Source organism: Oxyura jamaicensis, chromosome 21 (assembly GCF_011077185.1).
Source record: "Oxyura jamaicensis isolate SHBP4307 breed ruddy duck chromosome 21, BPBGC_Ojam_1.0, whole genome shotgun sequence".
Lineage (NCBI taxonomy): Eukaryota > Metazoa > Chordata > Aves > Anseriformes > Anatidae > Oxyura > Oxyura jamaicensis.
The window spans coordinates 3,810,321-3,836,770 of record NC_048913.1 but is presented as its reverse complement, the minus strand read 5'-3'; the positions used below and the strand labels follow the sequence as shown (position 1 = coordinate 3,836,770).

The window sequence follows — 26,450 nt, the reverse complement described above, 5'->3', positions numbered from 1 at the left end:
GGCTTAGGATAAAGAAGTTGGTGCAGGCAGCCCTGGCTGGTGAAAGGGTTTAAGCAAAAAGACTCGCAGCGTGCCTGATCCTTTGTGCATCTCTCTCGTGTAATACAGCTGGGCTAGGCTGCAGGCCTGATGTGAGGAAGATGAGCATCATTTTTTTTTCCTGCCGCATGTCTGGAACAGCTTCTACTACACAGCAGCTGAGAGGAGACGTGGGGGAATCACTCTTGGTCGTACCTCAAGCTCTGGAAGATAGTGAGATATTTGTACTGGGGTACCCAGCCGGACAGCTGGTACCTTTGCACCTGGGAGTGCAGGAATCTTCCCTCACTTTCAGTTAAGTTTCAGTGTCACTCCTCCAGCTCCAGAACATGGAAGGGCAGCCTGGAGCATCAAAAAAACCCTGATGCTAGAAGAAGCAACCTGCATCTCTCTGAGGACCAAGCAGTCCTGTTAATGGACCTCAAGAAAACACACGGATATTGACTAATGCTTGACCTTTCTTCTAAAGTGCTATTTAAACAGAAGGAGCCAATGCGTGAAGTATATCCCCAGCTCAGAAGATGGAGTAGCACAGGTTGTTTCCCTCTCCCATTTGCTCTCAGAAGAATCATTTTAATTTGCCATCTAAGCATTTGCCTCGTCAGTTCTGCTGCAGCAGAGCCCAGTTGCCAACCTAGGACTGTGCCGTCTGACTTGGAAGTTTGCACCCCAAGATTTTTGGTGCCCTGAGGAATTCTTTGAGATTTCAGGGTTTTCATTATTCAGACAACTTTTTGTTAAAGGAGCCCCATGTCACAAGGCACACCCTTACCAGGTGTTTAGCCATCCTGGGTTCAATGTCAGTCTCAAGGAAAGCTTTTTGATAGGAGTCCTTGGGATTACCTTCCCCCTGTCAGGAGGAAGATTCCTCACACTTGTCAACCTCAAAATTCTTCCCACCCACAGCGAGGGAAAGCCCTGCTGCAGGACTTTGTAACAGCTTCTTAGACCCGTAGTCACAGCCTGGCTCTGAGTGCCCCGTGGATAATGGGATCCTATAAGGTAACGAGGTAATGGGAGTTCTTCAACTCAGACTGCTACGAGCTCTCCTCTTAGGCTAGAGAGGCCAATTTGAGAGCAATCTCTGCAAGTACTTAAATTGCTGCATGGAAACTGATTATTCTGACCTCTTCTCCGAGTGGGGTTTAAGAGATCCTGGCTTGTTTGAGAAGAACATTGGATGCGAGTCTTCCTGGACAAGGAACCAGAAGAGAGGTTCATTGACAAAGAAAGGTGGTTGAACAGGTTGACACCTTGCAGCATCAGCTAGCGTGCACTGAGGGCTTCCAGCAGTGATTTCAAAGCATTTTGCTACCTCCCAAACATCAACGATGTATCAGGTATCCTGCTAGAAATCAACACAAAGGCTGCTGCGACCTATATAAACCAACAACGGGTACCAACAGGCTGGCATCAGCCCAGTTAGTTGTTGTGGGCAGGTAGGAGGAAGGTGACAGTCAAAGCCACTGACATCCACATCTGGATCACTTAATAGACTGGCGAAACACTCGGGGCTTATCTTCTGGGAGGATGCACGCTCTGCCATCAGGTTGTTATTTTTTCTCCCTTTGACCTAGGCCTCAATAACTGTACGGAGCCCAGTTTTGTGTCTACAGCTCAAGGTACTCCAGGCATCACAACCCCAGAAAACGGGTCCTGGTTTGGGATCCCACCGCAGGAACGCCGGTGTGGTGGCGGCGTCTTTGTGCCGAGCCGCTCCTGCCTGCGGGAGGAAGTACTCGGTTACTGGGGCAGCGAGTGGTGTTCAGACACTTGTCCTGCACCTTTTCCAGAGAAAACGGATCAAGGACCTGGAAAACGTCCACGGAAGGAAGAAGGTCTGCCCTGCAGCGGGATTTATCGGTGCCTCTTGCTCTGATCCTTCCTAACGCTCCAATGAATGGCCCTTGGGATTTTTTGCTGAATCAAGTTTTGCAGAACATGGAAGCGAGCGGTTGGTGCTGGATCAGGCCTTGCCAGAACGTGTCATTTCTTTTTCCTAACTGCTTCTTTGCATTTATTGCTTTATTTGTGTACAACCTTAAGGGGGCAGGGACAGAACTGGGAAGCTCCTGCGTCAAAGCTCTTCAGAGCCTTATGTGAAGCAAACTTGTCCGAGCAGGCCAGCTTGCTCACATGGTGGAAGAAAATATTCCAGGAAGAAAAGGGGAGTTTGCATTGACCTATTATAAACAATGGTGTAAAAAGAAATATTTTGCCCAAATTGAGACGTGTCTGTTTCAACAAAATAGCCCTTTTCTGCAGAGTTGCTGGGCAGGATTGGCTGTTTGGGAACGATGGCTTGGCAATTGCTTGTGAGTTTGGCTGCGTAACTGTGCGAATATTGCTCTGAAAATGGTGGCCTAGGAGGAATGAAAATGAGAGGAAGAACAAGCTCGGTGGGATGCATTTCTCCTTATTTTAATGCGTTCTGCCTGTAAATGTCAGTGCTCTTTATCAAAGTGAGGAAGTGACACTCTTGGAGGAAGGGTAGCCGGGGTGTGACTTACCTGGGATCGTGCAGTAATCTGGGGGCAAAGCTGGGGCAGGATCATGGTTTTCAGATGTCGTCTTCTTCAGGAGATTCAAAAACCGAGGGTGGGCTGCACCTTGCTCCTCTCTGTACTTGGGGGCTGTGAAATGGGGAACAGCAAAGGGAGACACTGCTGATGGCTGTGCCGTAAGACAGAAAGAAGAGGCCACCAACTCGTTTTCGGTAAAGGAAGAATTGATGACAACTCAGGACGGTTGGTGAGGAGACATCAGGTGTAGACACAGAGGGCTCGCTGGGGCGCCCAGATGTATCCCCAGAATCTCTTGTCCCCTTGGCTCCAGCTCTTAGACCTGGTTATGCCAAGCTGCCTCCTCAGCGTGCCTCTGCTCCCTGCCAGAACTTGTAAACTGCCTTCGTGAGACCTGAATGAAGGAAGTGACACGGTCCCCAAATCCTGGAAGAGCCTTTGTGGCCTGCACTGCCTTCATTTCTGCGTGTCCCTCGCTGTCAGTACCTCGAGCCATCCCTCCTTTCCGTGCTGGACCATCGGCACTGCTGGGAAGGGATGCGGAACACCAAACCCATCAGCCATAGGTGAGGAGCTGCACTGCAGCTGGCGGGGAGGCAGAAAAACAGCTGCAGAGGAAGGCTGCAGGCTGTTGGTTTATTCATTTGTTCATTACCAAACAGGAGACGAGAGGCCGGGCAGCTCGTTGGGTCCGTGACCCCCCTTTTGGCAGAGGTGCAGGCGCTCCCGATTCCATCAGCCCCGTACGATGCTGGCCTCGGGCGCCTAATGAAGGCCCAGGGGAAGGCGGGGGATTAGCTGGGCAGGCACCTGGCCCTTTCCTGGGTGTTTAATCACAGCCGAAGGTAAACGCCAAGCCTGTCATTTAGCCAGCAAGGGGGTGTGTGGGCTCCACGGGTGTGTAATTTCCCTAATGAAAGCCATTTGACTGGGTTTATTATTTGAAAAGGAAAAAAAAAAAAAAAAAAGATTCCAGGCTCTCAGAACCTCCCCCTTTCCTTTTCCATATCTTTATTATCAATAAAAAGAGAGAGAAAATGCTGTCTGGACTCGAGGATTTCCTTCCCATATGGAACAGATTTAGCATTCTTCAGCTCCCAGCGTTGGCAGTGCACCAAGCTCCCCTCTTGCCTCCCCCCAGCATCCCCTGCCTGCTCCCCGTGTTTCCCAGACCTGCGTATACAGAAGGAATGCATATGCTGTTGTTTCTGCCGTTGTTGGGTTTCATTTTATATTTTTTTTTCCATCCGATAGAAATCATATTTGCAGAGGGTTGAATCGCAGGCACGTGAATCGTCTCGCGGACAGCTCTCATGTTTTTATCGGTGCGCAAACTCTCCGGGCGTTGGCGTTCCTGCGCGTTTTCCTGGCGCTGCCGTGGATGCTAAAGGAGCGGTGTCCGTAGGGACTGCACCTGCTCGTCGGCCCGGGTCAGTTCCCAACGGGATCAGATGATGGCCGGCGTTTGGCAGGCGGTTCCTGTGGACTGGCGAAAGCTTTGATTTCATGTGCGTTTTTTTCCATGGCGCTTTTTTTGCCTTGCAGCTCTCCTCGCCGAGGCCTTTCCATTGCTGGGATCAATTAAATGCTCACCAGGGACTCTCTCTGCGAGGAATCTTTCCTTTTCTGGCTGCCTTTGAATGTCACACCAGGGCGTTCAGCTGTTTTGACCTTGTTGCAGTAGCTCCCAGGGCAGAAAACCTTTCCTAACCCTCCCTTCCCTCCTCTCCCCCAAGCCCTGTGCTCTCCACCCGCCGCTCCATCTGCGAGCTCTCCCAGGGCTCTTGTGCAACAGCTCGCTCCTGGTATTCTTGGCTGGGAGCTGGCTCCAGGGGAGAGCTGCGAGGGGGTTGGATGGCTGGGCGGGGGGAGAAAGATTGCATTTTGTAACTCCTGACCTCGCTTAGCCACACAGAGCGGAATTTTCCCCTGCTCTCTGAAAGGGAAGAAATTCTACTACCATTTCCCCCCCCCCCCCCATCGTTCTGATGCTCCCTTGCTTTCAGGGCAGAACAAGTGGGCTTCTGGGCTCCTCCACTCAGGTAACCTTCCACTGTTCCAGCATCGCTGTCTTCCTTTTTTTTTATTATTATTATTTTTTATTTTTTTACTCGTAGCTGCATCTCTAGGTTTGACTTACTGGTAATTTTAAATTGCCAGTTTGCACCCCTCTGATTTTTCTCGGGGAAAGGAAATACACTCACCTGTGATTTTTCAAAACCAAGCCAACCCCCCGGCCGGCCAGTACTGTAAGAGAGACAGTGACAGCGGTCACTGGTGGCAGAAGACCCCCAGGAGGGTGAAGTGGTGAGTGCCGGAGGGCTGGGCTGACGCAGGACCGGCTCGGGGGGCGCAGGGGAGAGAGGGTTATGGGCTCCAGCTGCGTTGCGTTAGCTGGTATCATAACCCACAGAATTAATTGTGTAAAGGGGAGGGAATCCTAACGTGGGAGGCAGCTCTGCTCTGCCCCCAGCACTCACCCTTGCAATAGCTTTGGAGGATTGCAGGAGTGTTTTACTCTCTGGCTGGGCTAATTAAGGGGAGGGTAAATGAAGCTCCTTCTGTTCTGTGCCCCCACTGCATCCAAGGGGTAGGGGAAATCCCAGGGTTAGGAGGGGAGGGTGCCAGCCCTGAAGGGGCAAAGCACACCTTCGCCTTGCCCTCGTGTGGGTGAAAACAGAGTTATTTAACGGGGGAGCCTCGAGTGCCAGCTGGGAGTTGCGTTCAGTAGGTCAGAGGTTGGACTTGATGATCTTGAGGTCTCTTCCAACCTAGAAATTCTGTGATTCTGTGGTCACCTGCCCCTGCTAAAGGGGGCTCCAAGGAGCTCTGCATCGTTTTGTGGGTTTTAGTTAAACCCCGCCTTGTTTATTGGGCTCGCGGAGGGGTTTTTTGTAACTGTTGAAAGCTTTTTCCTTTTCCTCACGTGCACCTCCCAAGGGGCTGGGAGCTGTTCACGTGGTGCGTGGGTCAGTGTGGAGCGGGAAGAGGGAAGTTCTGGCCAATGTACCGCCTTGCTTTCAACTTCGGGGGCCCCCAGTGAGCTCTTAAATATATATTAATAACTGATAGTTTATTAGGGATCATTAAAAAGGGTTAGGTTGATAAGATCCAGGGCAGGCCAAACCACGCAGTGCTTACAGTGCAAGTTTTATCTTGTGCTGAGTGCTGTGGGTTAAAAAGATCATACTTCCACGAATTTTAACCGATTTTAAGTTCTTTTGCTTTTGAGATCAAAAGGTAGACAAAATTACTCCAATGGGAAGATGCAAGTGTGAAATAGTTCCGTTGAGCTGTGCTTGTGGGGGCTTTCGGGGCAATCAGGTGCTTCCTCAGTTAAGCCAGGCTGCTAGCTTCATCTTTGGTGGGGCCGTGAATTAAAAACCATCTCCAAATGGAGATCCTCCAAAATCCTCCAAACCACCTTTCAGAGCTGCCCACCTGCCCCCGCGTGCAGAGAGACCTTTGACAACCGAAGCGGCGTGGCCGCGGGTATCTCCATGTCCTCACCTCCGCAGGTGGGTTCCTGTCCTGTTGTCCGCACGTGGCAGAGGACGTCAGCAAACGGCGGAGCCGTAGGAATGACTCCTCGGTGGGTTGCTGCTCACAAGCGAGTGCTTTTTATTTACAGCTTGGAGCGCTGCCTTCCCAAGTCAATGGCAAGACAATTGATTGTAGCAGGTTCTGGGCCAGGCTTCTGGCTACCTTTGTGCTTAATTTAAGAGTAATGTGCATCTACTGGTGAACGCCTCTAAAGAGATTAAGAAAGTGCAATTGATTCAAAACTGACTATAGATGAACGTAAAAGGCAGAATTGATTGTCTCGGTCTATTTTAATTTTCTGGGAATGCAGAAATGTTAACAAAAAAATGCCCCAAACCTAGCGGCATAAATACAAAGTACAAAACAAACACAGTTTTAAAAAATACATTCCCAGGGCTGGGCTGCAGGTGTTCACAAGGGCGCTGGAACCGCTGTGGCCCTGTTCCCAGTGCTGTCCATTCGAGTTCATTTGTTTTTAGGGGAACAAGTAGGGAGATACCCACACAGATATGTGTATATAGATTTGTATACCATACGTATAAACTTGTACATTATATATACAAATATAAATGTGTCTCTATAGGTACGTATTTATATGTACATCAGCTTTAGGTGTAAGGGTAGGATTTTTAGGAAGGCAAAGGACAAGCATTTTAAGGAGCAGGGGAGAGTGGGAACTGGTGCTCCGGGTGTGGTGGGCTGTTTCTCTAGGTTTAGTGCCTCCCTTTTTCCTGCACTCTCGCTCTTGTTAGGGCTGATGAGTCCCTGGGTAGTCACTGAGACCCGGTAACTGCTTGAAGGTACCATAATGGCCATAAAATGATTTTTAGTATCTGATCAGCGCTATTCTCTTTAGCCTGCAAAGTCACAGCAGAGAGCGAATTGCAATTATTTTGAAGCGGAAATTTGCACACCCTCCCTCCCCTCCCCCTTTAATTGTTATGATAAATTGCAACTTCAGGAAAATATATAAAGCTCTGGCGTGATAAAGCTCATGCTGATATCAAGTCCTGGCTTCTCAGTGTGACACAACTGTGGTGCAGATCCTGCCTTCCCTTTGCATTTCCCTTCCTCCCCTCCTGTTTTCCCTCTCTCCTCTTCTTCTCCCCGCTGTCCTTTGGACACCGTGCAGCCCAGAGCTGCTTTAGGCACAGGGTGAGCTCTGTGCACGGTCTCTCTTTGCACTGGAGAAGGAAAAAGGGGGCAGTGGAGGCGATGCCCACATCTGCAAAAAGTGTTTGGGGGTGGGAGACACAATTTATATCATGTCCCCCAGGCTGCAGGCAGTGAGAAATCTCTGCGAAGGGCCAGGTGAGAGGGGCTCTGCTGCTGTCCAAGGGAGCCTCAGGGGAGAGTAAGAGCACTGCACTTTGTCACATAGGTGCAGTTGGCTCCTGGCACCGTAGGGATTCACCTGCTGCAGGTGGGTCTTGGAGAGCCAGCAGCAGAAGTCACAGGAAGGATTTTCCTGCGTCCGAGTCTGGGCACTTATCCTGTTGCCCTTTTACCAAGGATGCACTTCTTCAAATTGCAAGCACAAAGTGCACAAAACCTCTTGACCCACAAATCCGGCTCAGAGGGTGCCTTTTTCCTTGTATACATGACTTTTCCCATTTTCAAGCCAGCTTGGCCCACTGCTCCTCTCTCGCTGGCTGTCTGCAGTTCACAGGCAGCTGAGTTCTTGGCTTGGAAGTGCATCGGAATGGAAAAGCTAATGTGCCTCCTTGGGGCGATGCCTTCCAGATGGATTTAGCTAATTATCACAACGATTAGGGCTCCCCTTAATGACCACAACTGGAAATTTATTGACAGAGGTAAACAAGAAGTTTTCGTTTTGTCTTGGTGGAAAGTTCTTAATTTGTTTAATTAAAAAAACATGGGCTCTTCTGTCACTTAGCTGTGCTCCGCTCTCCCCTGCAGAGATCCTGCCTGGCTCTCCCACAGCATTTCCATTTTGCCAGGTTTATTTGGAAAGTTGGAGTTGCCGTTGCAGAGAAAATGTTGTTAGTTAAGCGCTGCCCTGCACTTAGGTGACCCGTTTCATACACCGTTCTTCATTTTGTTCTTGATAAAACTGTATTTCTTCTATATCACTCATCTTATAAAGAAAATATACACCAGGAGTATGCAAAGCTGTTTTACCTCCCCTCGCCGGTTCTCTGCCCAGTTCCATGCTTTTATTTGTGATATTTTAAGTTCTGTGGGGCAGTGACATTGCAGGCTCTTTCCCTGGGTTTCTAATCTGGTGTCGTCCACTGCACGTGCTGCAGTTCTGGCTCCGTCTTGGTCGATCACAGATGAATGCTTGGCGCGTTCAGCTCAGAATCGTGCTATCGCAGTGAGAGCTACAAACCCAACGTGCTCCAATTTAGGCTGCACCAGGCTCGTTTCCTCTTGTGCATCAGGCACAGAGGGTGCAGGGACAGAGTCATTTATCATACGTTCTCCCTGCTGGCGGAAGAGAGGAGGTTGGGACCAGGGTCACGTTGTGCTAGGTTCTGTACACAAACAGGCAGCAAAAAAGCAGCTTTTGCCCCCCGGGAGTTTTTCTCTGGTTTGAGTCTTGTCAGAAGAGAATTGTTGGGGGCCAAACGCTGCCAGGACCTCCCAGGGGAAGTCAGGACAGGGCAAGACTTGCCAGATTCCTCTGGACATGCAAAGGAACAGCCAAAAGTAGCGTCCGTAATTCAAGTTTAGATGGATGTGGGCTGCTCACTGGTATGGGAGACAAACCTGGCGGCTGGCAAAGGCGGTTTTCCCTTTGTAGTCAAAAGTGTTCTGGATTATCTGGGTCATGTCTTTGCCGTGCTACTGCCAACGGGTGCATTTCACCTATTCTGCTGTGTTAATATGTGACATTTGGTGGGAGATATTCTGGAGAGAGAGATTGGAGCCTAACTGCTCCGTCTGCCTTTCCTGTTGGCGTGAATAGAGCCAAAGTAGGAATGGAGAGGTGGGGAGAGGCTGGAAGTGCATGGCTTGAGTGTTGGAACTGGAAGAGCTCGATAGAGACGTGCCTCTGCTGAAAAGTCCTTTGCGAAATGAGCACGGCCTTTGCCCACCCACCTGTTTGAAAGATGTGTTTTTGAGACCTGGGCAGCATTGCCGTCCAGAGCAACCGTTTGAGAGGAGCTTCTTGGTTCTGGGTTGCCTAACCAAATTCTTGTTTTCTTCTTTTTTCCCTTCTGCCCTTTCCTGCTGCAACTGATTCCACCCTGTGCCAGAACCGGGGTCGCTTGGCAGAGAAGAGGACGATCCCCCTGCCTCCCACCAGGATCCCGAAGAAAGAGCTGACCTCAATTTTCTCACATAGTGACGACAGTGAAGAGAGTGACAAGGGCAATGGTCAACACCCCGAAGTAAAGCAGGAGGAGGATCTCCATATCAGTATCATGAAAAGAAGGTACTTTCCTGCCAGGGAGTGCTGGCATTGCAAGAGCAAAGACAGAGAACACTGGGCAGCAGGTGACCAGCATTTCTGGGCCAATGCTGCCCGGGCAGCCCGATGGAGTCGCCTCCAGGGCCTGAAATTCAAGTGCAGATGTCCCATTATAGCTCAGGAAGAGCAGTTGGATCCTCTCCTCTGCTTGCTCACTCCTGTTTGGGGCGAGTAGGGCTCTAAGGAGCCTTGTACCACGGGGCTTGTGTTTGCACTGAAGGCATCTGCATTTGCAGACGGTGATTTTTGTTCCACCCTCTGCCCAGCATTCTGTGTCTTTGTGCCTGGGGAGCCGATGAGTTGCATGGCCAAGAAGTCATCTGTGGGCCTTTTACAGAGCCGTCTGAAAGCCCACAGAGGTGTATGGGTCAAAAGACTGGTCTTTTGCTCTCATTTGCCCAGAAGTTCTGATGTAATGGAAACTGGATAATTTAATGTTGGTGAGCAAAGTTTGGGGTGGAGGTAGCAATGATGGTGGTGGTTACGTGTGCTTGATTGCATGTCAGAGAGCATAGCCACGTCTCCCTGGCCCTCTGTAGTACGAAAGGAGACGTAATGGAGTTGCAGGAGGCAGAGTCACTCAGGGTTACCTCAACACTTAATATTTTGGTTACGTCTTGCTCAGTACCATAGATATTCACACAAGGAGCTCACATGGGGTTAAAGGAGGAGGAGGAGGGATTGCTTTGAGTTACATTCAGGTTACTGAGCTGGGCTCTCATGTAAGGTCCAAGCGCCAATAATATTCAGCTGCAAAATTTTGGGTTCTCTTATCCTTCACAAGAAATACGGTGTTTAGAAGACCTGTAACTACAGGAAAATAAATACCTAAAGGTGATGTGTCTCAGCCTCCCATGCATATCATTGCAACTCATCTTGATTGTCATCTCTCTCTGATGCATAAAATCACTCAGATCCTAAGACAAGCCCTATAAAAACAGAGGAGTGGAAACCGAAGGCATGTAATTGCTTTTCTTATGTTTTATGTGTTTCTCGCTCCTGAGTAGATGAGCTATTTCCCCTCTTGCCTTCCAGCAGACGCTGGTACATTCAGCAACAGAGGGCTCGAAAGTAGGGAGACAGAGCAGTAGCCAGCTCTTCTCATAAAACCCACCCGTAATTAAAGTCCGGGTTTATCATTGCAGCTGTCCGATGGCTGTGGCTGAGGGTTATCGCTCGGAAATTAAAAGGTGGCTGGGGAAAGCATCTGCCCTGTCTGTGCAGGCAGGAGCCGTGGAGGGGAGGGAACCCTCCTCATCAGTTTGGGGAAAGTGCCCTTCTTCTCCACCCCTCTTTAATTATGCTCCTAATTCTGCAAAATTACAGCGCTAGATTTTTCTCATTAGGAGGGAGAACGTAACGAATGTTTAATTGATACGCTGTGCCCCCAAAATATAAAGTGCTCTTATCCTAAATCTTTAATTACTGTAATTGCTTTGCCTTGTTTATTAGGAAGTGAAGAAAAAAAATGCTCGGTAGTTACTAGGCAGTGGTCCCCCAGCTTATCGGGTCTGTGCTCTGCACTGCTTTGAGTCCGCTTCTCTGAAGGTCTCTTGCTTGAGGAGTCTTAGAGGAGTGCGTGATTCTAGCCGGGCAGGTCAGAGTCTTGTTGGTTTTGCACAGTTGTTTTCCTTTTTATTTTCCTGGGAGCTCGGATAAAGCATGGGGGGAAAAGCGAGAGCAGCTGAGGCCAAGAGGGGCCAGGCACCCCTGCTGGGTGCAGTGATAGCAGCAAAAAGGAGCGCGTGGCCCCAGCGCTTGCTGCCCTAGCAGGGAACATCTGCCGATCCCATCCCTCAGCATTTCCAAGCACTCTGACCCCTGCAAATGGACAGTCCCATGAAATCATCACCCTCTTGTCCCGGAGAGGTGAGGACTGGCCGTTCCCACCTGTCTGAGGGTGAGGAATGGGAAGCAGCCTGACCCCGCTCCCCGGGGAGGATGAAGGTGTGGTGGCGCTGGCTCTGGGGGCAGCAGCGTGAAGGCCAGACAGCTCGCAGACATGACAGCTGGGGCCCGCCAGAGCCAGCGCCCCATCTGCCTTCTGCTTTTAATTCACCTGTTGTATGCTCCCCGCCTGGTGCTGGATTGGGCCGAGGTTTTATCGCCTCCCACTGAGAGGGAGAAATAGGTTAAACTGTGATAGCAGGAAAACAAGGTCAGGGCCTGAGCAAACCTGTGGTTTCCTCTCGTACCCCTGGATGGCCCTCACACACATTTATTTTATGATTATAAACAGTGGCATTATTGCTGGGGATGTTGATGCCTTTTCTTTTTTTTTTCCCCATTCTCAATTTCCTTAATATCGACTATTTCCTTCCATCATTGGCATGAGGGGATGCTTCCTGCTGCTTTGAGGTCTAGGCATCGGTGAAGAAGAGGCCCAAGGGATTAGAATCAGAGCCAGAAGCTTAGTTTCTTGGTCAGTCTCATCCTAGCCTTTGACACTTATTTCATCTGCGATCTTAGGCATCTGCCTGTGGTGCTGGCCTTCAGAGGAGGTCTGAGGACTAAAAGCCTGCCTCGTGGTGTTCTCGCAGCCCGAGGAGGAGCCGAGAGCCTCTCACTAGCGTTGAAGTCGGCGCTTTTCGTTGCGTGCCAACATATTTCACTACCAAGTCCTTGCAAAACCGTGTCACTTCGCTGTCCTGCACGTGCGTAACGAGTTTGGCGCTCTAATGAGCTTGGCTCATCTGCTTTGAGATCCAGGTGACCCAGGCTTAGAGGTGAATGTTTCTCAGCTCGCGGTGAGACCCCTTGAGTCCTCTTTAGCCTGCTTTGCAGGGTGTGCTAAGTAGCCTTTGTGTTACGCCTCCTGTCTGGAAAACAGGGGGCTTAAAATCTTGTCTCATATAACCAGAGGCGTCTGCTGAGCTTGATACCGTAGCTTGATACCCAGACTGTAAGCACTTAGGGAACAAGCTCTGGAGATTATTGGGACGGTGCTGCAGAACAGTAATAGCCTTGTCCTTTTGATCAGAACTCGGGTTCCAGAAATCTTGCTCTTCTACAACCTCAGTGCAACACTTGCATTGCCTTAATCGCTGTGGGTAGGTTCAGCTCTGCTGGCACCTGGTGAGGATGCTTGGCTGGCTACGAAGGCGGTTTTTCCTACGTGGTGAAAGGAATAATGGCAATAGGGCACTTCTGTACTGATGCACCTAGGTCACTGGTGTAGTTACTAACTAGAAGTGATCCCAGTCCGTGGCTTAGTTCTCCCCTCTCTGCTTTATCCTAGACACAAAACAAAGCAGTGTAGAGAGATTTGAGACTACAAATCCCATATTAACTTCCTTAGACCCATTGGGAAGCTCCAACTGGTGTTACTGGGAGACACATTACCTCTGCAAAAGCCTGGGAGCTTTTCATGTTGAGGTTGAAGCTGTCAGTTGAGGTGAAACTTCAGCTGAGGTTGAGGTTTTTGATCTGACTGACCATAAAGGCATGGAAGGAACGCTTATGGGATATTAAGGAAATATGTACATTGGGCTCAGTAACGGGCAGGAGAGGTCAAAAGGACCTGCATGGTGAAAATGTCTTTAAAGTTCTTTTATTTTTAAAAAAAGAGGTTTGGGAGGAAAAGTAGGAGCAGATTGTACAACGAGAGCACACAAGGGGCTCGGTTTTTTGTCAAATACTGCTCAGAAGTAAAAGCCATTTTGAGGAGAAATAAGAGGATAACAGACACTGTCCTGCAACAGTATGCTTGTGGGTGCTCTGTGGGTGCACCACACACAGAGCGCAGAGGGGCAGGGTGCCTTCCCCTGCCCCCAGCACCCCCCACCTCTCAGCGTTCTCACTCCGCGTCCATTTTCTGATGGTGAAATTACTGACCTCCGCTCAGCCCTAATGGCTAGCAGCTGTCAGCCTTTCCACCGCCTGCCTTCCTAAGTGGAGAGCTATTTCTAACATCCCATAAGGCTGCTGCTCTTTGACTCCCTAATTGATTGAAGATCAAATCCAAGCACCCCCCGTCGTATTTGTCACACGCACCTGCTTGTAATTCAGGGCCACGAGGTCCCGGCGCCTTCCCCAGTGATGTGCAGGGTGCACGGCACCGCCTCTGCCGGCCTCCTCCTGCTTGGCCCCTTCCCAAAACGCTCCCAGGCACTCCCCCCTGGTGCTGCCCTGGGGGGAGACCCGTGAGATGCCCCCCTCCTGGAGGAGCTCTGTGGATGTCATGATGCTCGTAACGCTGCTGGTTTACCTGCTGCAAAAATCCCTGGGGGCTGGGCTGGGTGGACAAGGCTTGTCCAGGCGGCATAGGACTTGAGGGAGAGCGGACACAGGGCAGAACAGGATGCTCTCTGGGCTCCAGCCATGAATCAGGCTCTTAGATTAGACTCGATAGCCGTCTTCCTAATTGCAGTGACTCAAAAGGAGGGGGCCAGGGCCCCTCTTATAGCTGCGGAGAGATTTTAATGCTTTAGGACACTTTTCTTTCACAGCCTCCACTGGCTATTTTCTGTTAATTGGCAGGTCAAAGTCAATCCCTTCTTCCTTCCTCTGCAGCCCTTTATTTTCTCTTCCTCCTCTTTCCTCCCCCTTTCTCTCTTTTTCTCTGAACCATGCACCACTTAATAACAGCCCCCGTATTCAATAAATATATTAAAGATCCATCTGGGAAGCGAAGGCTGGACTTGGTCCAGAGTGCCAGGAAGCATGTCATTGGGCTAATGAGGACATAGATTTGAGGCAGGGGTGGAGAGAAGGACAACGGTTTCTTGTCAGGGATGTTGCAGGATAAAACACAAGAAACGGCAAGAAATCCCTTCTTGCCCAAGAAAGAGCTAGGAGGCTGGAAAGAAAGGTGAAGTGTGAGAATGAAATCCCGACCAGCGAGTGCTCTTGGCTGCCCGTGGCTCCTTGTAGCTGACCCTTACAGCATCGCTGCCATGGCAGGGAACGACCAAGACACCCCAAGTCCAGGTCTCAGCCTTGTGGGTGCAGGCAGGCTGCGGAAGCTGAGACCTGGTTGATGCAAAGAGCAGGTAGGAGGAAGGAGCAAAGAGCAGGTAGGAGGAAGGAACTCGCTCTGACCTCCCAGCCAAGCAGCCTGGGCTGCAAGTACAGATCCTCCCAAAGTGCTCACTGCGGCGTGCATCGTGCCTACGCTCCGCGTTCCCGTGCACGATGCTGGCACGGAGGGCCTGCCCCTGGGCACGCTGAATTCCCTCTGCCCATGGTGGTGTCGGGCTGTGCCAGCTGGACAGCCGTCCTCAGTGCCCCCTTTCTGCAGCACTGTCCCTTCAGTGCACTCTCCTACACCAGAGGACGTGGGGAAGCCTTGTCAGTATCTTTCTCCTGGCGGTTCGGACCCGTCGCTGTAGCTGGATGCTGCCCGGCGTTCTCCACACTTCCACGCCAAGCAGAGAGCCAAAAGGAGCAGCACAAAGCGAGCTGGCCGCGGCGCAGGGGCTCAGCTGCAGGACGGGGCTGCTGCTGCTGCCCCTGGCCTGCCCGGGGACGCCTGGCTCCTTCCCTTGGCCTCTTCCGTGGTTGCCAGCTCCGGTGTTGGAAGCCCGCAGGGGCCTCTAGAGTAAAAAGAAATGACAGGGAAGGAAAAAAAAACAACTTAAAAATTAAAAACTATCCCAGCTGCTCCCCCTTATTCTGCCAGCTCTGTCGCTTTCTTTTCTGGGCTGGCTTCTCATTCCAGTGCAGGCTCCAGAGATGACTCCAGCAGCCTCAGCCCTTCCTGTTAAATCCCTTTTTTTGGTTTACATACATTTTTTGATATTTTGCTCTTGGTACGGACCGGGCCCTGACACTCAGGTCTCTCCTTGCTGGGGTGCCTGACCCAGAGGTCTGTGAACCCCCTGCTTGCACCCTCTGAGTGCCTTGGCCCTGCCTTCATTGGGATCCTGCCCCTGCCTGCTGCCGCGGGACCCATCGGGGCATTTTTGTGCTGGATTCCTTCTACCTGACCACGCTACGCCTGAAATCTTGGGTTGGTGAGGAGGTGGGAGAGATGGAAGTGGCCGCCCTGCCCGCCTGTTTTTAATCTCCCCCCCCCCTCCTTTTCTGTTATTAATTTGTAAGGAACCATCTCCCGCTCACCATTCTCTATACGACCCAAGGACGGGCTTGTGCAGCTGATAGCTTGCAAATTATTAGTAATTTGATTTCAATTGGATGAATAACCCGTTAAAGCAAAATGTACATTAGCCTCAGAAATCTAATTGGTGATAACGGCATAGAGATGTGGAAGGAGTGCTTGGTTCTGCTCCCCATCCCTCCCCCCACCCCCCCAAAAAAAAGATAATTAGGATTTAATTTCATTCTCACCTATTCATTTGTCTAAATATGGGTGTTTAATTATCCATCTCGGCAGATAGCTGTCTCTGCCTCTGCGTGGATCTGAGCCTCTCCTACCAGCCCGTCCCTCCCTGCTACTCACAGCTCTCTGAAGCGGCGTCCTTACGCTTTGAAGCTGAGCTGGGCTAAGCCTCGTGAGGAGCCCTGCCTTCCCCCGGCGCTCAGCACCGCTGGGCTCCATCCAGCCTGCCGCAGACCACGAGGAGCTGCAGTCTGTGGAGGGCTGCGAGCATCACTGCAGGGCTGGCCCCGGGACGAGAGCCCTGAGCCCGGGTGAGCTCCTGGTGTGCCTGAGCAGCTCGCTGGTGGACCAGCACCCCCGAGCACCTCTGCTGGACCCTGAGCGGTGCTTGCAGGAGTGCTGCTGCCTTTCCAAATTGTCATTTTTTTCATCAGGAAAGGGACCGTGGAGTTTTAGCTAGACAAACACGGAGTTTAATCTGCCTATAGCTCAGGGCCAAACCCTCCGGCGGGACGATTCTTCCTTTTCTCTTGCCTTTTTTTTTCTTTTTTTTGAGGGCACCGAGGAATTTTTATAGACAGAACCAGGAGAAGCACGAGGTCCCTTTTCAGGCTCAGGGTTCGATTTCCAGCAGTTGGTGGCTGGGCGGCGTTTGGAGCTCTCCCCACTTCCACCGTGCAGCTGCCAGGGTCTGGGTGGCACCGTGCAAGGTGCTGAGCTGGACTTAAAGGGATCTCCCGGAGGTCTGTGTGTGCAAGAAGTCAGATTTTATGGAGCAGTGCAAAATCAGGCTTTCCACCCCCACCAACTGCACTCCTGGGCCGGAAGGACCAGGAGAGCTTGGGCTGGCTTCAATTTGCTTTGGATTCACATCAGCTTACCTGGAAAGCCCAAACGTGTCCCAGTTTGACCAAGATCTGCTCATGGAGGTGTTCCTCAGTGCCCCGATGTGGCCTGTGCTTTCCCAGAAGTTCTCAAATGTTGACCAAATCTTAACTTTGAAGAACAACTGTTGCCTGCCGTAGGCTCAGGAGCTGGGATTCGCCTGTGCCACTTCTGTTTGCAAATAAAAAGCTGGGAAGGTGGAAGGCTGGGGTCGGTTTTCTAAACCGTTGCATATGAGGCAAAGGTAGAATAGGAAAACCGAGGCACATGTGGAACTAATAAATACAGTTCTGAGCACAGCTTTATTGGTGGAACTTAATATCTAATAAAATCTAACAACCCCCTAAAAGAAGTACTCACCCCTGAAAGAACTACTCGGAGAGCAGCCGGCCTCCCTTACTGAGCCAGTCCCACAGGAGAGCACAGCAGATAGGGATCGCATTAGTAAAACCTGCAGAAGCCTCGTGTCTCGGATGTGGAATTATTTCCGTGCTGAGCAATGCTTGCAGCTGATTTCTGAACCAGGCTGGAGCAGGGACACCCGTTCAGGAAAGCACTTGAGCATCCACTCAGACCTGGGTCATGTCCCATTGACTTCCCCGCTCATGCTTAAGTGCTTTCTGGCCCAATTCAGGGCACATTGGAACCAGAATGGGTCCCTTTTGCTTCAGCAGCCTTTGGATTGGGCTTTTTCTGGAGTCTTCAGCTACAGGCGGCTGCTTTCTCTAGCTGGGGACAGAGACAGGAGCGCCGTGGGGACGCTCAGAATGCGCAAAAACGCATTTGGCCTCGCGGCGTGTGATGTTTGCAGGCGCTGCTGTTCGGTGCTTTTGGGAACCTCGGGCTGCAGGAGCCAGCGTGCTCGCGGGCAGACGCAGGCTCGCGTGCCGCTTTGGTCTCAGCTGGCTGGGCTCCTCATCAATCACGCTGACGCGGAGAACCATCGGTGGTCACAGCCCTCCGCTGGGTGCCAGGGGCGATCGCTGCCCCCGCTATCAAGCGGAGACGCCGGACCACAGAAGGTCGACGTCTGCCTTAGCCCTCCGGGTCGGCACAGATGCTGCCTTGTTGGAAAGGGGGAGCAAAGAGGGGAAAAAAAAATAATAAAAAACCAAAACCAAACAACAAAACCCAGCCCCCTTGGCCGCCCTGTCTTAATTTAGGATGTTGTTCATCTCGGATCTGCTTTTCCTGCTTGTCAGCAGGCGGAGTGACAGAATATGAGAAATTAATTTCCGAGGTGGGAAATTGCTAATAATTTATTTACAGCTGGGGCGGGCGCGGAGGAGGGAATGCAGCGCAGCCGTATTTGGGTTTTCTTCATGAAATGTCACCGCTTAGCCCTTTCTGCTCCCTCTGAATGTGCCCTATTCGTTGAGACAGCGTCTCGCAGCCCCTGTGCCTGTTAGGGAGCTCACCTGCAGGTCTCATTTCCAGCACCGTGAGACCCGCTGGGGGTGCTCAGCCCCTCGCAGCACCGCGCAGAGGCTGTGCCAGAGGGGTTGGGAGCCCGAGAGGAGCGTGGGTGGGTTGTCGTGATGGAGCTGCTCTTAAAATGGCAAGAGATGCAGCGTTCAGCCTGTGCCATTGACCTCTCTGTTTGTTTGTTAACAGGATACACACCCACTGGGATTTAAACATCTCCTTCCGAGAGACCTCTTGCAGGTACCATTTTGGGGCACCCTCTCTGTATGGTAGGCTAAGAGTTTCTGCTATGTTACTGGCGTGTGGATGCTGTTAGATGTAAATGAACATTTCTGATTGTCGGTGCTGGGGGGGTTTCCTTCTTTCTTTCTTCCTTTTTCTCCCCTTCCCAAATATCCTTCCTTTTGTTGCTTTATTTTGGGGAAAGTTGTCTCTGGGGGGAAACGCTCACTGTTGTGCTGGAAAAGAGAATTGATTAGCCTTGTAAAGAAAGCCTGTTACTGTTTTTTTCCTAGTCCCTTTTTGGAAGGCTGTGGGATTGGGGTGGCCCAGGTTCGTGTGTTTCCTAACCAACATGAGAGGCTGCATCTCATCTGCAAAAGGGATCCTGTGCACAAAAGGCTCACTGAAGGCCAAAGATGCTCCCGAGTCACTCAGAAACTTAGCTTAAAGCATCACAGCCTAAAAAGGCGGGTCTGTGACTGCAAGGAACAAAATCACTGGATGGCAGGTGCTTGGATAACAATATGATATCGCTGAGACGCCCTGCTCCTGAAAATCTTACGTATGGAGGCATCCAGCTGCCATGCATGGAGGTCATACTGCAGTACGAACTGCTGGAGCCATCGGGGCTCTGCAGGGTGAAGTCTGAGCGGGGTGAGCTGCAGCTGCAAAGTGCAGAGCGAGAGTATTTGTGTGTTAACTTGGGAGAAAGCGGGCATTCAAAAAACGATGAGTATTTTACGAAGCATAAGTAAAAGAAATGATACTGAAGTCTGAATTGTAAGAACAGAAGGACTGCCAAACCAATCTGGTCTGTTGGTTTTAAAGCCTGGTTTCCTGCAGTAGCAGATGCCCCAACAAGGTGGAAGCTCCTGAATCAGAGATATCCAGCTGTGAACATGAATATTCCTTTGTGTCCTCTGAAGCGGTCAGTTGATGCTGTGGGCATAGTGTTCAGCAGTGCATTTTCTGTGTTGCTCGTAGTATCAACTTTTCTAATGCTTAAAAAATCTGGCTTAAGATCCTTGTCTCTGCATTCGAAAAAGAAAACTGGAATTCTGAAATCCCCTTTTTCTACTTGTTTGCCCCATTTGGGTGAAAAGGTTGAGCCTGGCAGGTGCTGCTTGTTTTCTAAAACAACAACAAAAAAGATCTGTGCAGCTGTGAAGCTTCTGGAGCCACAGCAGGAGGTAGGTAGGGCCCAGAGCAGCCCAGGCTCTGGTTCTGGATGCACTCAGCAGGCGTGGGCATGCTGCAGAAGTCAGAACCTGGTCCATGCCCACACCCCAAAGCGAGGACAGTTCGGACTGTTCTGTTGGCAGGACTCGTGTGAAGGCGATACCTGTGCACGGAGGGACAAGTCCGCCTGTATCTGAGTGCGGGGCGTGAATTACGTCCTGGCACTGCCCTGAGGCTCAGTGCGGGTAGCAGGGAGGGAAGGATGGGAAACGTGAACTGATTCATGTGCCAGCGGGGAATGGGCGAGGGCAGAGGGGAGGATTCACTGGTATTTAAGGAAGCACAGACTTTGGCCCTTAAGCACAAGAAAACATAATTCCTAAATTCTCAGTGTTCAGGATACAAAACCCCACCCTGATCTGTAAGTAGCAAGGAGCCAGTCTAGAAGGCACATCTCACCCCGCACTCCTATAAAAAACAGCTGAAAGGGGTTTTTTGTTTGTTTATTTGTTTGTTGTTTGGTTGTTTTTTTTTTTTGTATGGCAGCCTTTAGAATAAAATCCCTGTTTTGTTGCTGCAAGCTTTTGGGACTCTAAAATACAAAAGAATGGATTCCTCCCAGGCAGACCCTTTCATGATAAATTTCAACCTGGAGCAAAGATTTATGGCTGAGTTATGAACTCCTAAAAGGCAGAGGTTTGTAATGGAAGTGCTGCCACGAGCCTTAATTAATAGCCATATGAACAACGATCCTGCAGGTTAATACAGCTGCAGCTGAGGGTGCAAACACCTTTGGAAATTAGAGTCCCCGTCTTAAAAGAAAATATTTCTGAAGCTGCGATGCACGGAATAGAATAACGGTCAGTCTTTTATGAAAGCAAACATGCTTCTTGGGCTCCCTCAGCCTGTTTGCTCCCTTCAGCCTAGCTCTGGCCTGGTGGGAACACTGGTGGTTCCCCTGGGAACCCAAGTTTTGCTGCTACGTATCAAATGGTTAATCCAGCTCTCCGAAGCTGTGCCCGTCTAGCTATTTCAGAAGAATCCAAGCCGTGTGATGCTGGGAAGCAAAGGAAATAATTTGTGGGTTCTGTGTGTCAGTCCAGAAAAAATGTTGTATATATTGAAGTGACCCAAGTTGCCATCACAGCTCTGTAAAACATCTGGTGTATCTGAAACACATCGTGGGGTGGCCAAAAGGTTTGGCTGACCTTCCTTCTCAGTGACCTGCATAATTCAGCGCCTGGCGGTTGCACAGGTCACCCCAAACCCATGCCAGGGAATCGTAATGAAGCACCACTCCTGTGTGAACCCCCCCCCCCCTTGGCCACATTACGTTAAATCGACAAGGTCCAAGAACTGCCACCTTAATTTACCTGCCTCTTTGTCGTGCCTTTGATCTTCCTTTCCAAGCTGTCAGAGGGTACCTGGGTTATTGGGTTTGCTGTCTGTGTTGCCCTGGATAAAGACCTGTAATTGGGTACAAGGCATTCGGCCTGCAGAGAACCAAAATCTCGAGACAGGGGCATTGTCCTCAAAGGGGAGATTAGGATCTCTCCTTGTCTTGCCAGCTGCTTTGCTCCCTTCCCTTTCGAGCTTTGAAGATAACACTGGGTTCGAGGTTTTATTTACAGATACCCTTCCTTTAAAATTGCCTGTTCGAGGTAGAATTCCCTTGCATGGACATACTGTTCATTGAATAATTTGCTGAAATGCGTTAAAGTTGTTCAGGACAAACCTGCCAAGTTCTGAAACAGTGAGCACGAGGTTAAAGCCCACTCTTTGCTCTCCCATGGATTTCAGCAAGTCCCAGTTGCTCAGCACCACGGGCAGGATTACCTTGCTGAGGTTGGGGCATAGCACAAAAACAAATCATGGAATAAAAAGGAGTTCCTACAAAGGGTTTTCCTGCCATTTGTTGCCACTCGATATCTTGGGGGAGCTGGGGGGAGGTGAGTGAGAAATAGCTAGGAGGCCGTGGGTGTTAGCGGCACGCTGTGATGCAGCGCAGGGTGGAGAAACTCGGTGCCCATCCGAGAACATCGAGCTGCTGTCAGTGCAATTAAGCCAGCCCCGCTTGCAAGGACATTGAGAGGTGTTTAGAGTTGACCATACTAAAGAATGGTAGGAAAGAAGATGCTAATTAATTTGGTGAAAGCTCCATGAAAAGGCACGGAGCGTAGCTGGGCATGGAGCTAGGCAGCTCGATGTTCGGCCACGTGCTGTCTGCAAGGTGAGCAACTCTGAAGGAAAACCCAGGGCAGCATTTCTGTCTTCAGAAATGAAGAACCTTTAGGCAAGTGTAAAGCAGTGACAAGGAGGCAGGAGGAAGCAAGAAGAGTCTCTTGACTGCTGCATGAAGACAAAGCCACGTGAGGGAACACTCCAAGCTTTCTGGGCCTCCCAGGGGATAATTTCTTCCAGGTACACGCTGCATGAGGGCTGCATAAGGACATGGAAGGAAAACAAAGGCATCATGTGCCCAGAGCAAATAAACTGCCTGTAACAAGCACAGTTTAAACAAAGATTCCAGCGGTATGCAGGCAGCCTTTCTGGATGGGCACAGACCAGATTAGAATATATTTTAGACAGGCGGACATTTGGCCAAGAGCCTGGGCATCTTGTGTGTGTGTGTATGTTTAAATGTGCCTGGAACGTACTTCGTGGGCCTTGCCATGTGAATTTCTCCCTGACAGAAACCCTTACAGCCAGGGCTGAGTTGAAGCAGCAGTGCTGTAACTGCATTGCCACAGGCTTGGACTATGGGGTGCAGCTGCGTCCCGTTTAGAAAAGGGTGTTTCAGGAGGAATGAAACACGCTAGTCAAGAAGGAAAACTGATCAAAACTGATCAGGCCAGGTGGAAGGAGTCCATACCTGGGAAATGGGTCAGGAGAAAAGGAAATCCACTGGGTTAGCTCATTCCTTTGATACTCCGGGAGAGAAAAGGAAAGCAGGGCAGAAGAACAGAAATGCAGACGGTTCTGCCCACATCAAGGCTGGTCCTGACTCAGCAGAAGGCATTGCTGAGCGATGCAGGTAATGGTATCAGGTGCCCGAGCATCCTGCTGCGCTGCCCTCTGAGGACTGATGTGAGCTGGCTTCTGGGCTGCCTGATTATTTATTTATTTGCTGATTTATGTTTCCTCATAAGCTTTCGCCTTCTAATCTAGAAGACCTGAAGTAGGGCTGAGAGGTCACGAGAAGCTTTTAGCAGCTGGGAGGTAGATGGGAGCCCCTAGCGCCCTGCAGTCTGTAGCATCTGCTGCCAGAAGAGCTGATACTGGTCAGAAATGTTTACTCGTCAATGAAGTTACAGCAGGAAAACTTCAGCTTCAGAGGGACAGGAGGGCCTTCAAATGGGGAGCTGCCTGCACCCTTCCTTGGTGGTCCCTGATTTCTACCACAGCATGCATGGAGCTGCTTCCACAACTCGTGCTGACTTTGGAGGACAGCTGTGAGGCCGACTCTTGACTGCATGCTGCAGAAAGCTTAAAAAGATCCCGGGAAAGACCACTGAATACGTTAACCATGGCTTCAGGATCGGTGTGGGGAGGGCGTTTATGCACCACAATGCTGAATTTGGCTCTTCCAGCTTACTTCTGCTGTGGCTTTGGGCCGTAGGCTGCCTACGGAAATGTTTTAATCCTCATCCTGGCGGAATATACAAAGAGCTCTCACCTTTGCGGCTGTTTAAGTTAAAGCTCTGCACCAGGACGTGCTTCCTGAAGGCAAAGCCAATAAACACAGGGAAGCTCCTGGCTAATGCTGCTGGCAGGCAAGGCCTGGCCGTGCGGACACAATGTGTTGGAAGGAAAAGGCTTTCCAGGTGGGTGAGCGCGGTTTGTTCGTCAAACAAGGACATAGCTGTTTGGTTTTAGACAATAGCTGCCCAAGCAAATGGCCGTGCTCTTTTGTTTAACTAGAAGACAAGAAATCAAGTAAATCCCAACCAAATCCGTGTCACTGATGGACGCTGACAGAACATGCTGTGTCAGAATGAAGAGCACGCGGGAAGGTTCAGCCAAGGAGCTAAGCCTCCAGGTCTGTAGGAAGGTACGAGCAACCTTTGCACAGAAGGCTTCGTTTGGTGTTGGGTTGGGGAAAGGAGACACTTAGGTACTGGCAGAAATTCAGGGAGATGGTAAAGGAAAACCCCAAGGGCACATTTCTGGAATCGGAGGTTTTCTGACTGCCCTCCTCACACCCTGCTGGGAAATGGAAAGGATTCCTATTTCAGTCTGCCTTGCCCTTCATACATGGGACATGTGAGTGATTCCTGTGGGTCATCAGCTCCCACTGCTCACTGCCCAAACCTGTACCTTATCGCCCATTTAAAATCACTCATCTGCGTATTTTAATATTTCATCAGTTCAAAGCAGGCGGCTTAATGAGTTGAGAGAATGAGTAGGATTTGGGATATTTAAGGGACCTTATATCCATTAGGCACACCAGCTGCATGTCAGCGACACGTTCTTTTTATTGGCTGAGCGCAACATTTCTGTTTGTCCATTACTCAGTAACTTTGGAACGCAGCATCCAGACAAGTCCAGGGCTTCAGGGAATGCTCCGCACGTCAGCGGGACGAGCCCATTGATTTCGGTGCAAATCAGACCGGCCAAAAAACCTGTCAGGAGAAAAATCAGGACCTCCAGGCTATCTGGTGCTGCAGGGAAAGGAATCTTTCAGCCCTTCCCTGCACTTGCACACAGGCAGCAGGAGCAGCTGCGTGGCTCAAGGTGGTGCTGGGACCTGACAAGGAGCTGGGATTTCAGAAGTGCTGCTTACGGGACACATTTGGAGGTCCAGCGTGGGGGGTTTAGGATCTCAGGGAAATTCGGGGCAGATTTTGGGATGATCAGGTTGGCGCTAATGACACACTGGGGGACTGAGCGAAGGATTTATAAATTAAATAAATAAAACACAGCAAGCCCCTGGGAAATGAGGGGTGGGAAAATGGAGACAGTGCGGCTCTGGGAGGAGGGAGGGATCCCGTGCGAGGCAGGGAGTGCTGGAGGTTCACTCCCAAGGTCTGTGTAGGGAAGAGGTGGGGAAGAGCAACGTGGAGACAGATTTTAGCATGTGTGAAATGCAATTAACTCAGAATACTTGGGAAGCGTCTGACCCGGCCCCCCAGAACTGCTCTTCTGGTTGCTGTGGTTGCCTTCCTCCTTCTCCAAGTGGAACTTCTATTAGCGGCCAAGGTGAGCTGCAGGCTGTGGTCAGGAGGGATCAATAGCACGGCCTTGATGGATGCTCAGAGGAAAGACGTACAGACGCCTGCACGCTCGTGGCAGAGCCGATGAAGATGGACGTTACGGAAAGTCCTGAGCTGGGGAGGCTGTGACGGGTGCTGCCCAGCGGCTGTGTGCACTGCAGGCAGAGGCCAAAGATGTTTTTAAGGGACAAGTCGTGTGTTTGAGTGCCCAGAAATCTCATCATTTCTGATAGGCTTTGTGGCCATCTCCCTTTCGAAGTGACCTTTGTCCTGCTGCACAGTAAATTTTTGGCTCCAAGGTTGCAACTCCGGTGGAAATACAGGACTCGAGACGCCTTAGATCTGTCCGATAGCCTCTCAAGCTCGGGAGCCCTATCTGAGGTACTGCAGGCAGGAAGGGAAATCCAAGGCTAAAGCGCTGGGTGGGAATGCCCCTTGCCAAACGCTTTTGTGGCACTTCCCAGATGGGCACAAGTCAAACCGTCTGTCAGTCGGGTGCCACTGGTGACTGCCTTTGTGTCCAATCGGTGCTTTATCTCCTCACCATCTCCAGTCCAGCATCAGCGTGTGGTTCCATCTTCCTTTTATTTATGGGCTTGCGGAGAGCTGAATGACGAAGCAGGATTACAATAAAAACATCTTTAAACTTATTTCCACCTCATTTTGGAGTTGCCAGCTCCACTGATCATTTTTATGAACTGTCATGAACATTAATGAAATTTTATGAGCATTTTGCTCAGGACGTTGCAAGATGATTTTTTTTTTTTTCCGAGATAAGTCTGCAGGGAGAGTTGGGTCTGTATCGCTCGGGGTTGGGGCTTGCAGGTGTCTCAGCTGCCTTTGGTTTGTAAAACTTGCTCACTTTCCTCTCTCCTCTTACCCTCTCTTTCCCTTCTTGCCCATGCCCCATGGGTGGCATCTCACCAGAAGGAGGTGTGCAAGAAGCGGGGTGCTGGTAAATGTGTGAAGATTTATCAAAACTGATGTCTAAGAAGGACAGAGAGTGACTGAGAGGGTTTTTTTTAATCAATGATGAAGTGTTAGAAGGCACCAAGAAGAGTGAGCAATAAAAATATAACCCAGGAGCACGTGGAAAAAAAGTCAACCATTCCCTGAGCTGTGCTTGTTGGAAATCGTGCCTCTGTCTTCTGCCGAGGGTGCAGAATTCTCTCTGGGTACTCCGTGCTCTGGGGGCCGTGGAGGCAGGGGGAGACTTTCCGTTACCTTCAGCGGGCACCGAGCTGGCTTCATGCACAGCCCAGTTGGGTTCTGCACGTGCGGGTGCCGTTGGACGCAGCGCTGGCTACCGACGTGCTGCAGGGTTAGGGCATTGCAGCAAATGGAGAAGGTGGAGATGAACTCGAGAAATCGGGAGAGGGAAGCAGAAAGCACATCACAAGCTCGCCTCCCAGCTGCTTGGCACCTTGCAGGGGTGGCACGGAGGGGTCTGCAGGAGGCAGGCAGCCCCTCTGCTCCTCGGGGCCGCCCGTACTACGCTCGCTTGCCTCCAGCTTCCCCGCCTGGGGCTTATCTGCCTATCTCTGCTGGAAAAGTGACACGGGCTGCCAGCGGGTCACGCTGCCTATTGTTCAACGGAGAAACAAACTCCGCTGCTCCCCCCTCCCCGCCCCAGCCACTTCTTTATTAGTCGCCTGATCGCAGCCTTCAAATCCTTGACCCAAATCCTCCTGTGCCCAGCTTTT

General features: G+C 50.7%; 1 protein-coding gene across 1 annotated transcript in view; it reads left to right on the top strand.

Annotated features, from left to right (window-relative positions):
* Positions 1-26,450, top strand: part of SAMD11 (sterile alpha motif domain containing 11) — a 105,358-nt gene that overhangs the window by 26,077 nt on the left and 52,831 nt on the right. Inside the window, exons 2-3 of the mRNA XM_035344593.1 lie at positions 9,329-9,507; positions 18,323-18,373. Coding sequence (XP_035200484.1) covers positions 9,329-9,507; positions 18,323-18,373 — 230 coding nt within the window. The remainder of the gene's footprint in view (positions 1-9,328; positions 9,508-18,322; positions 18,374-26,450) is intronic.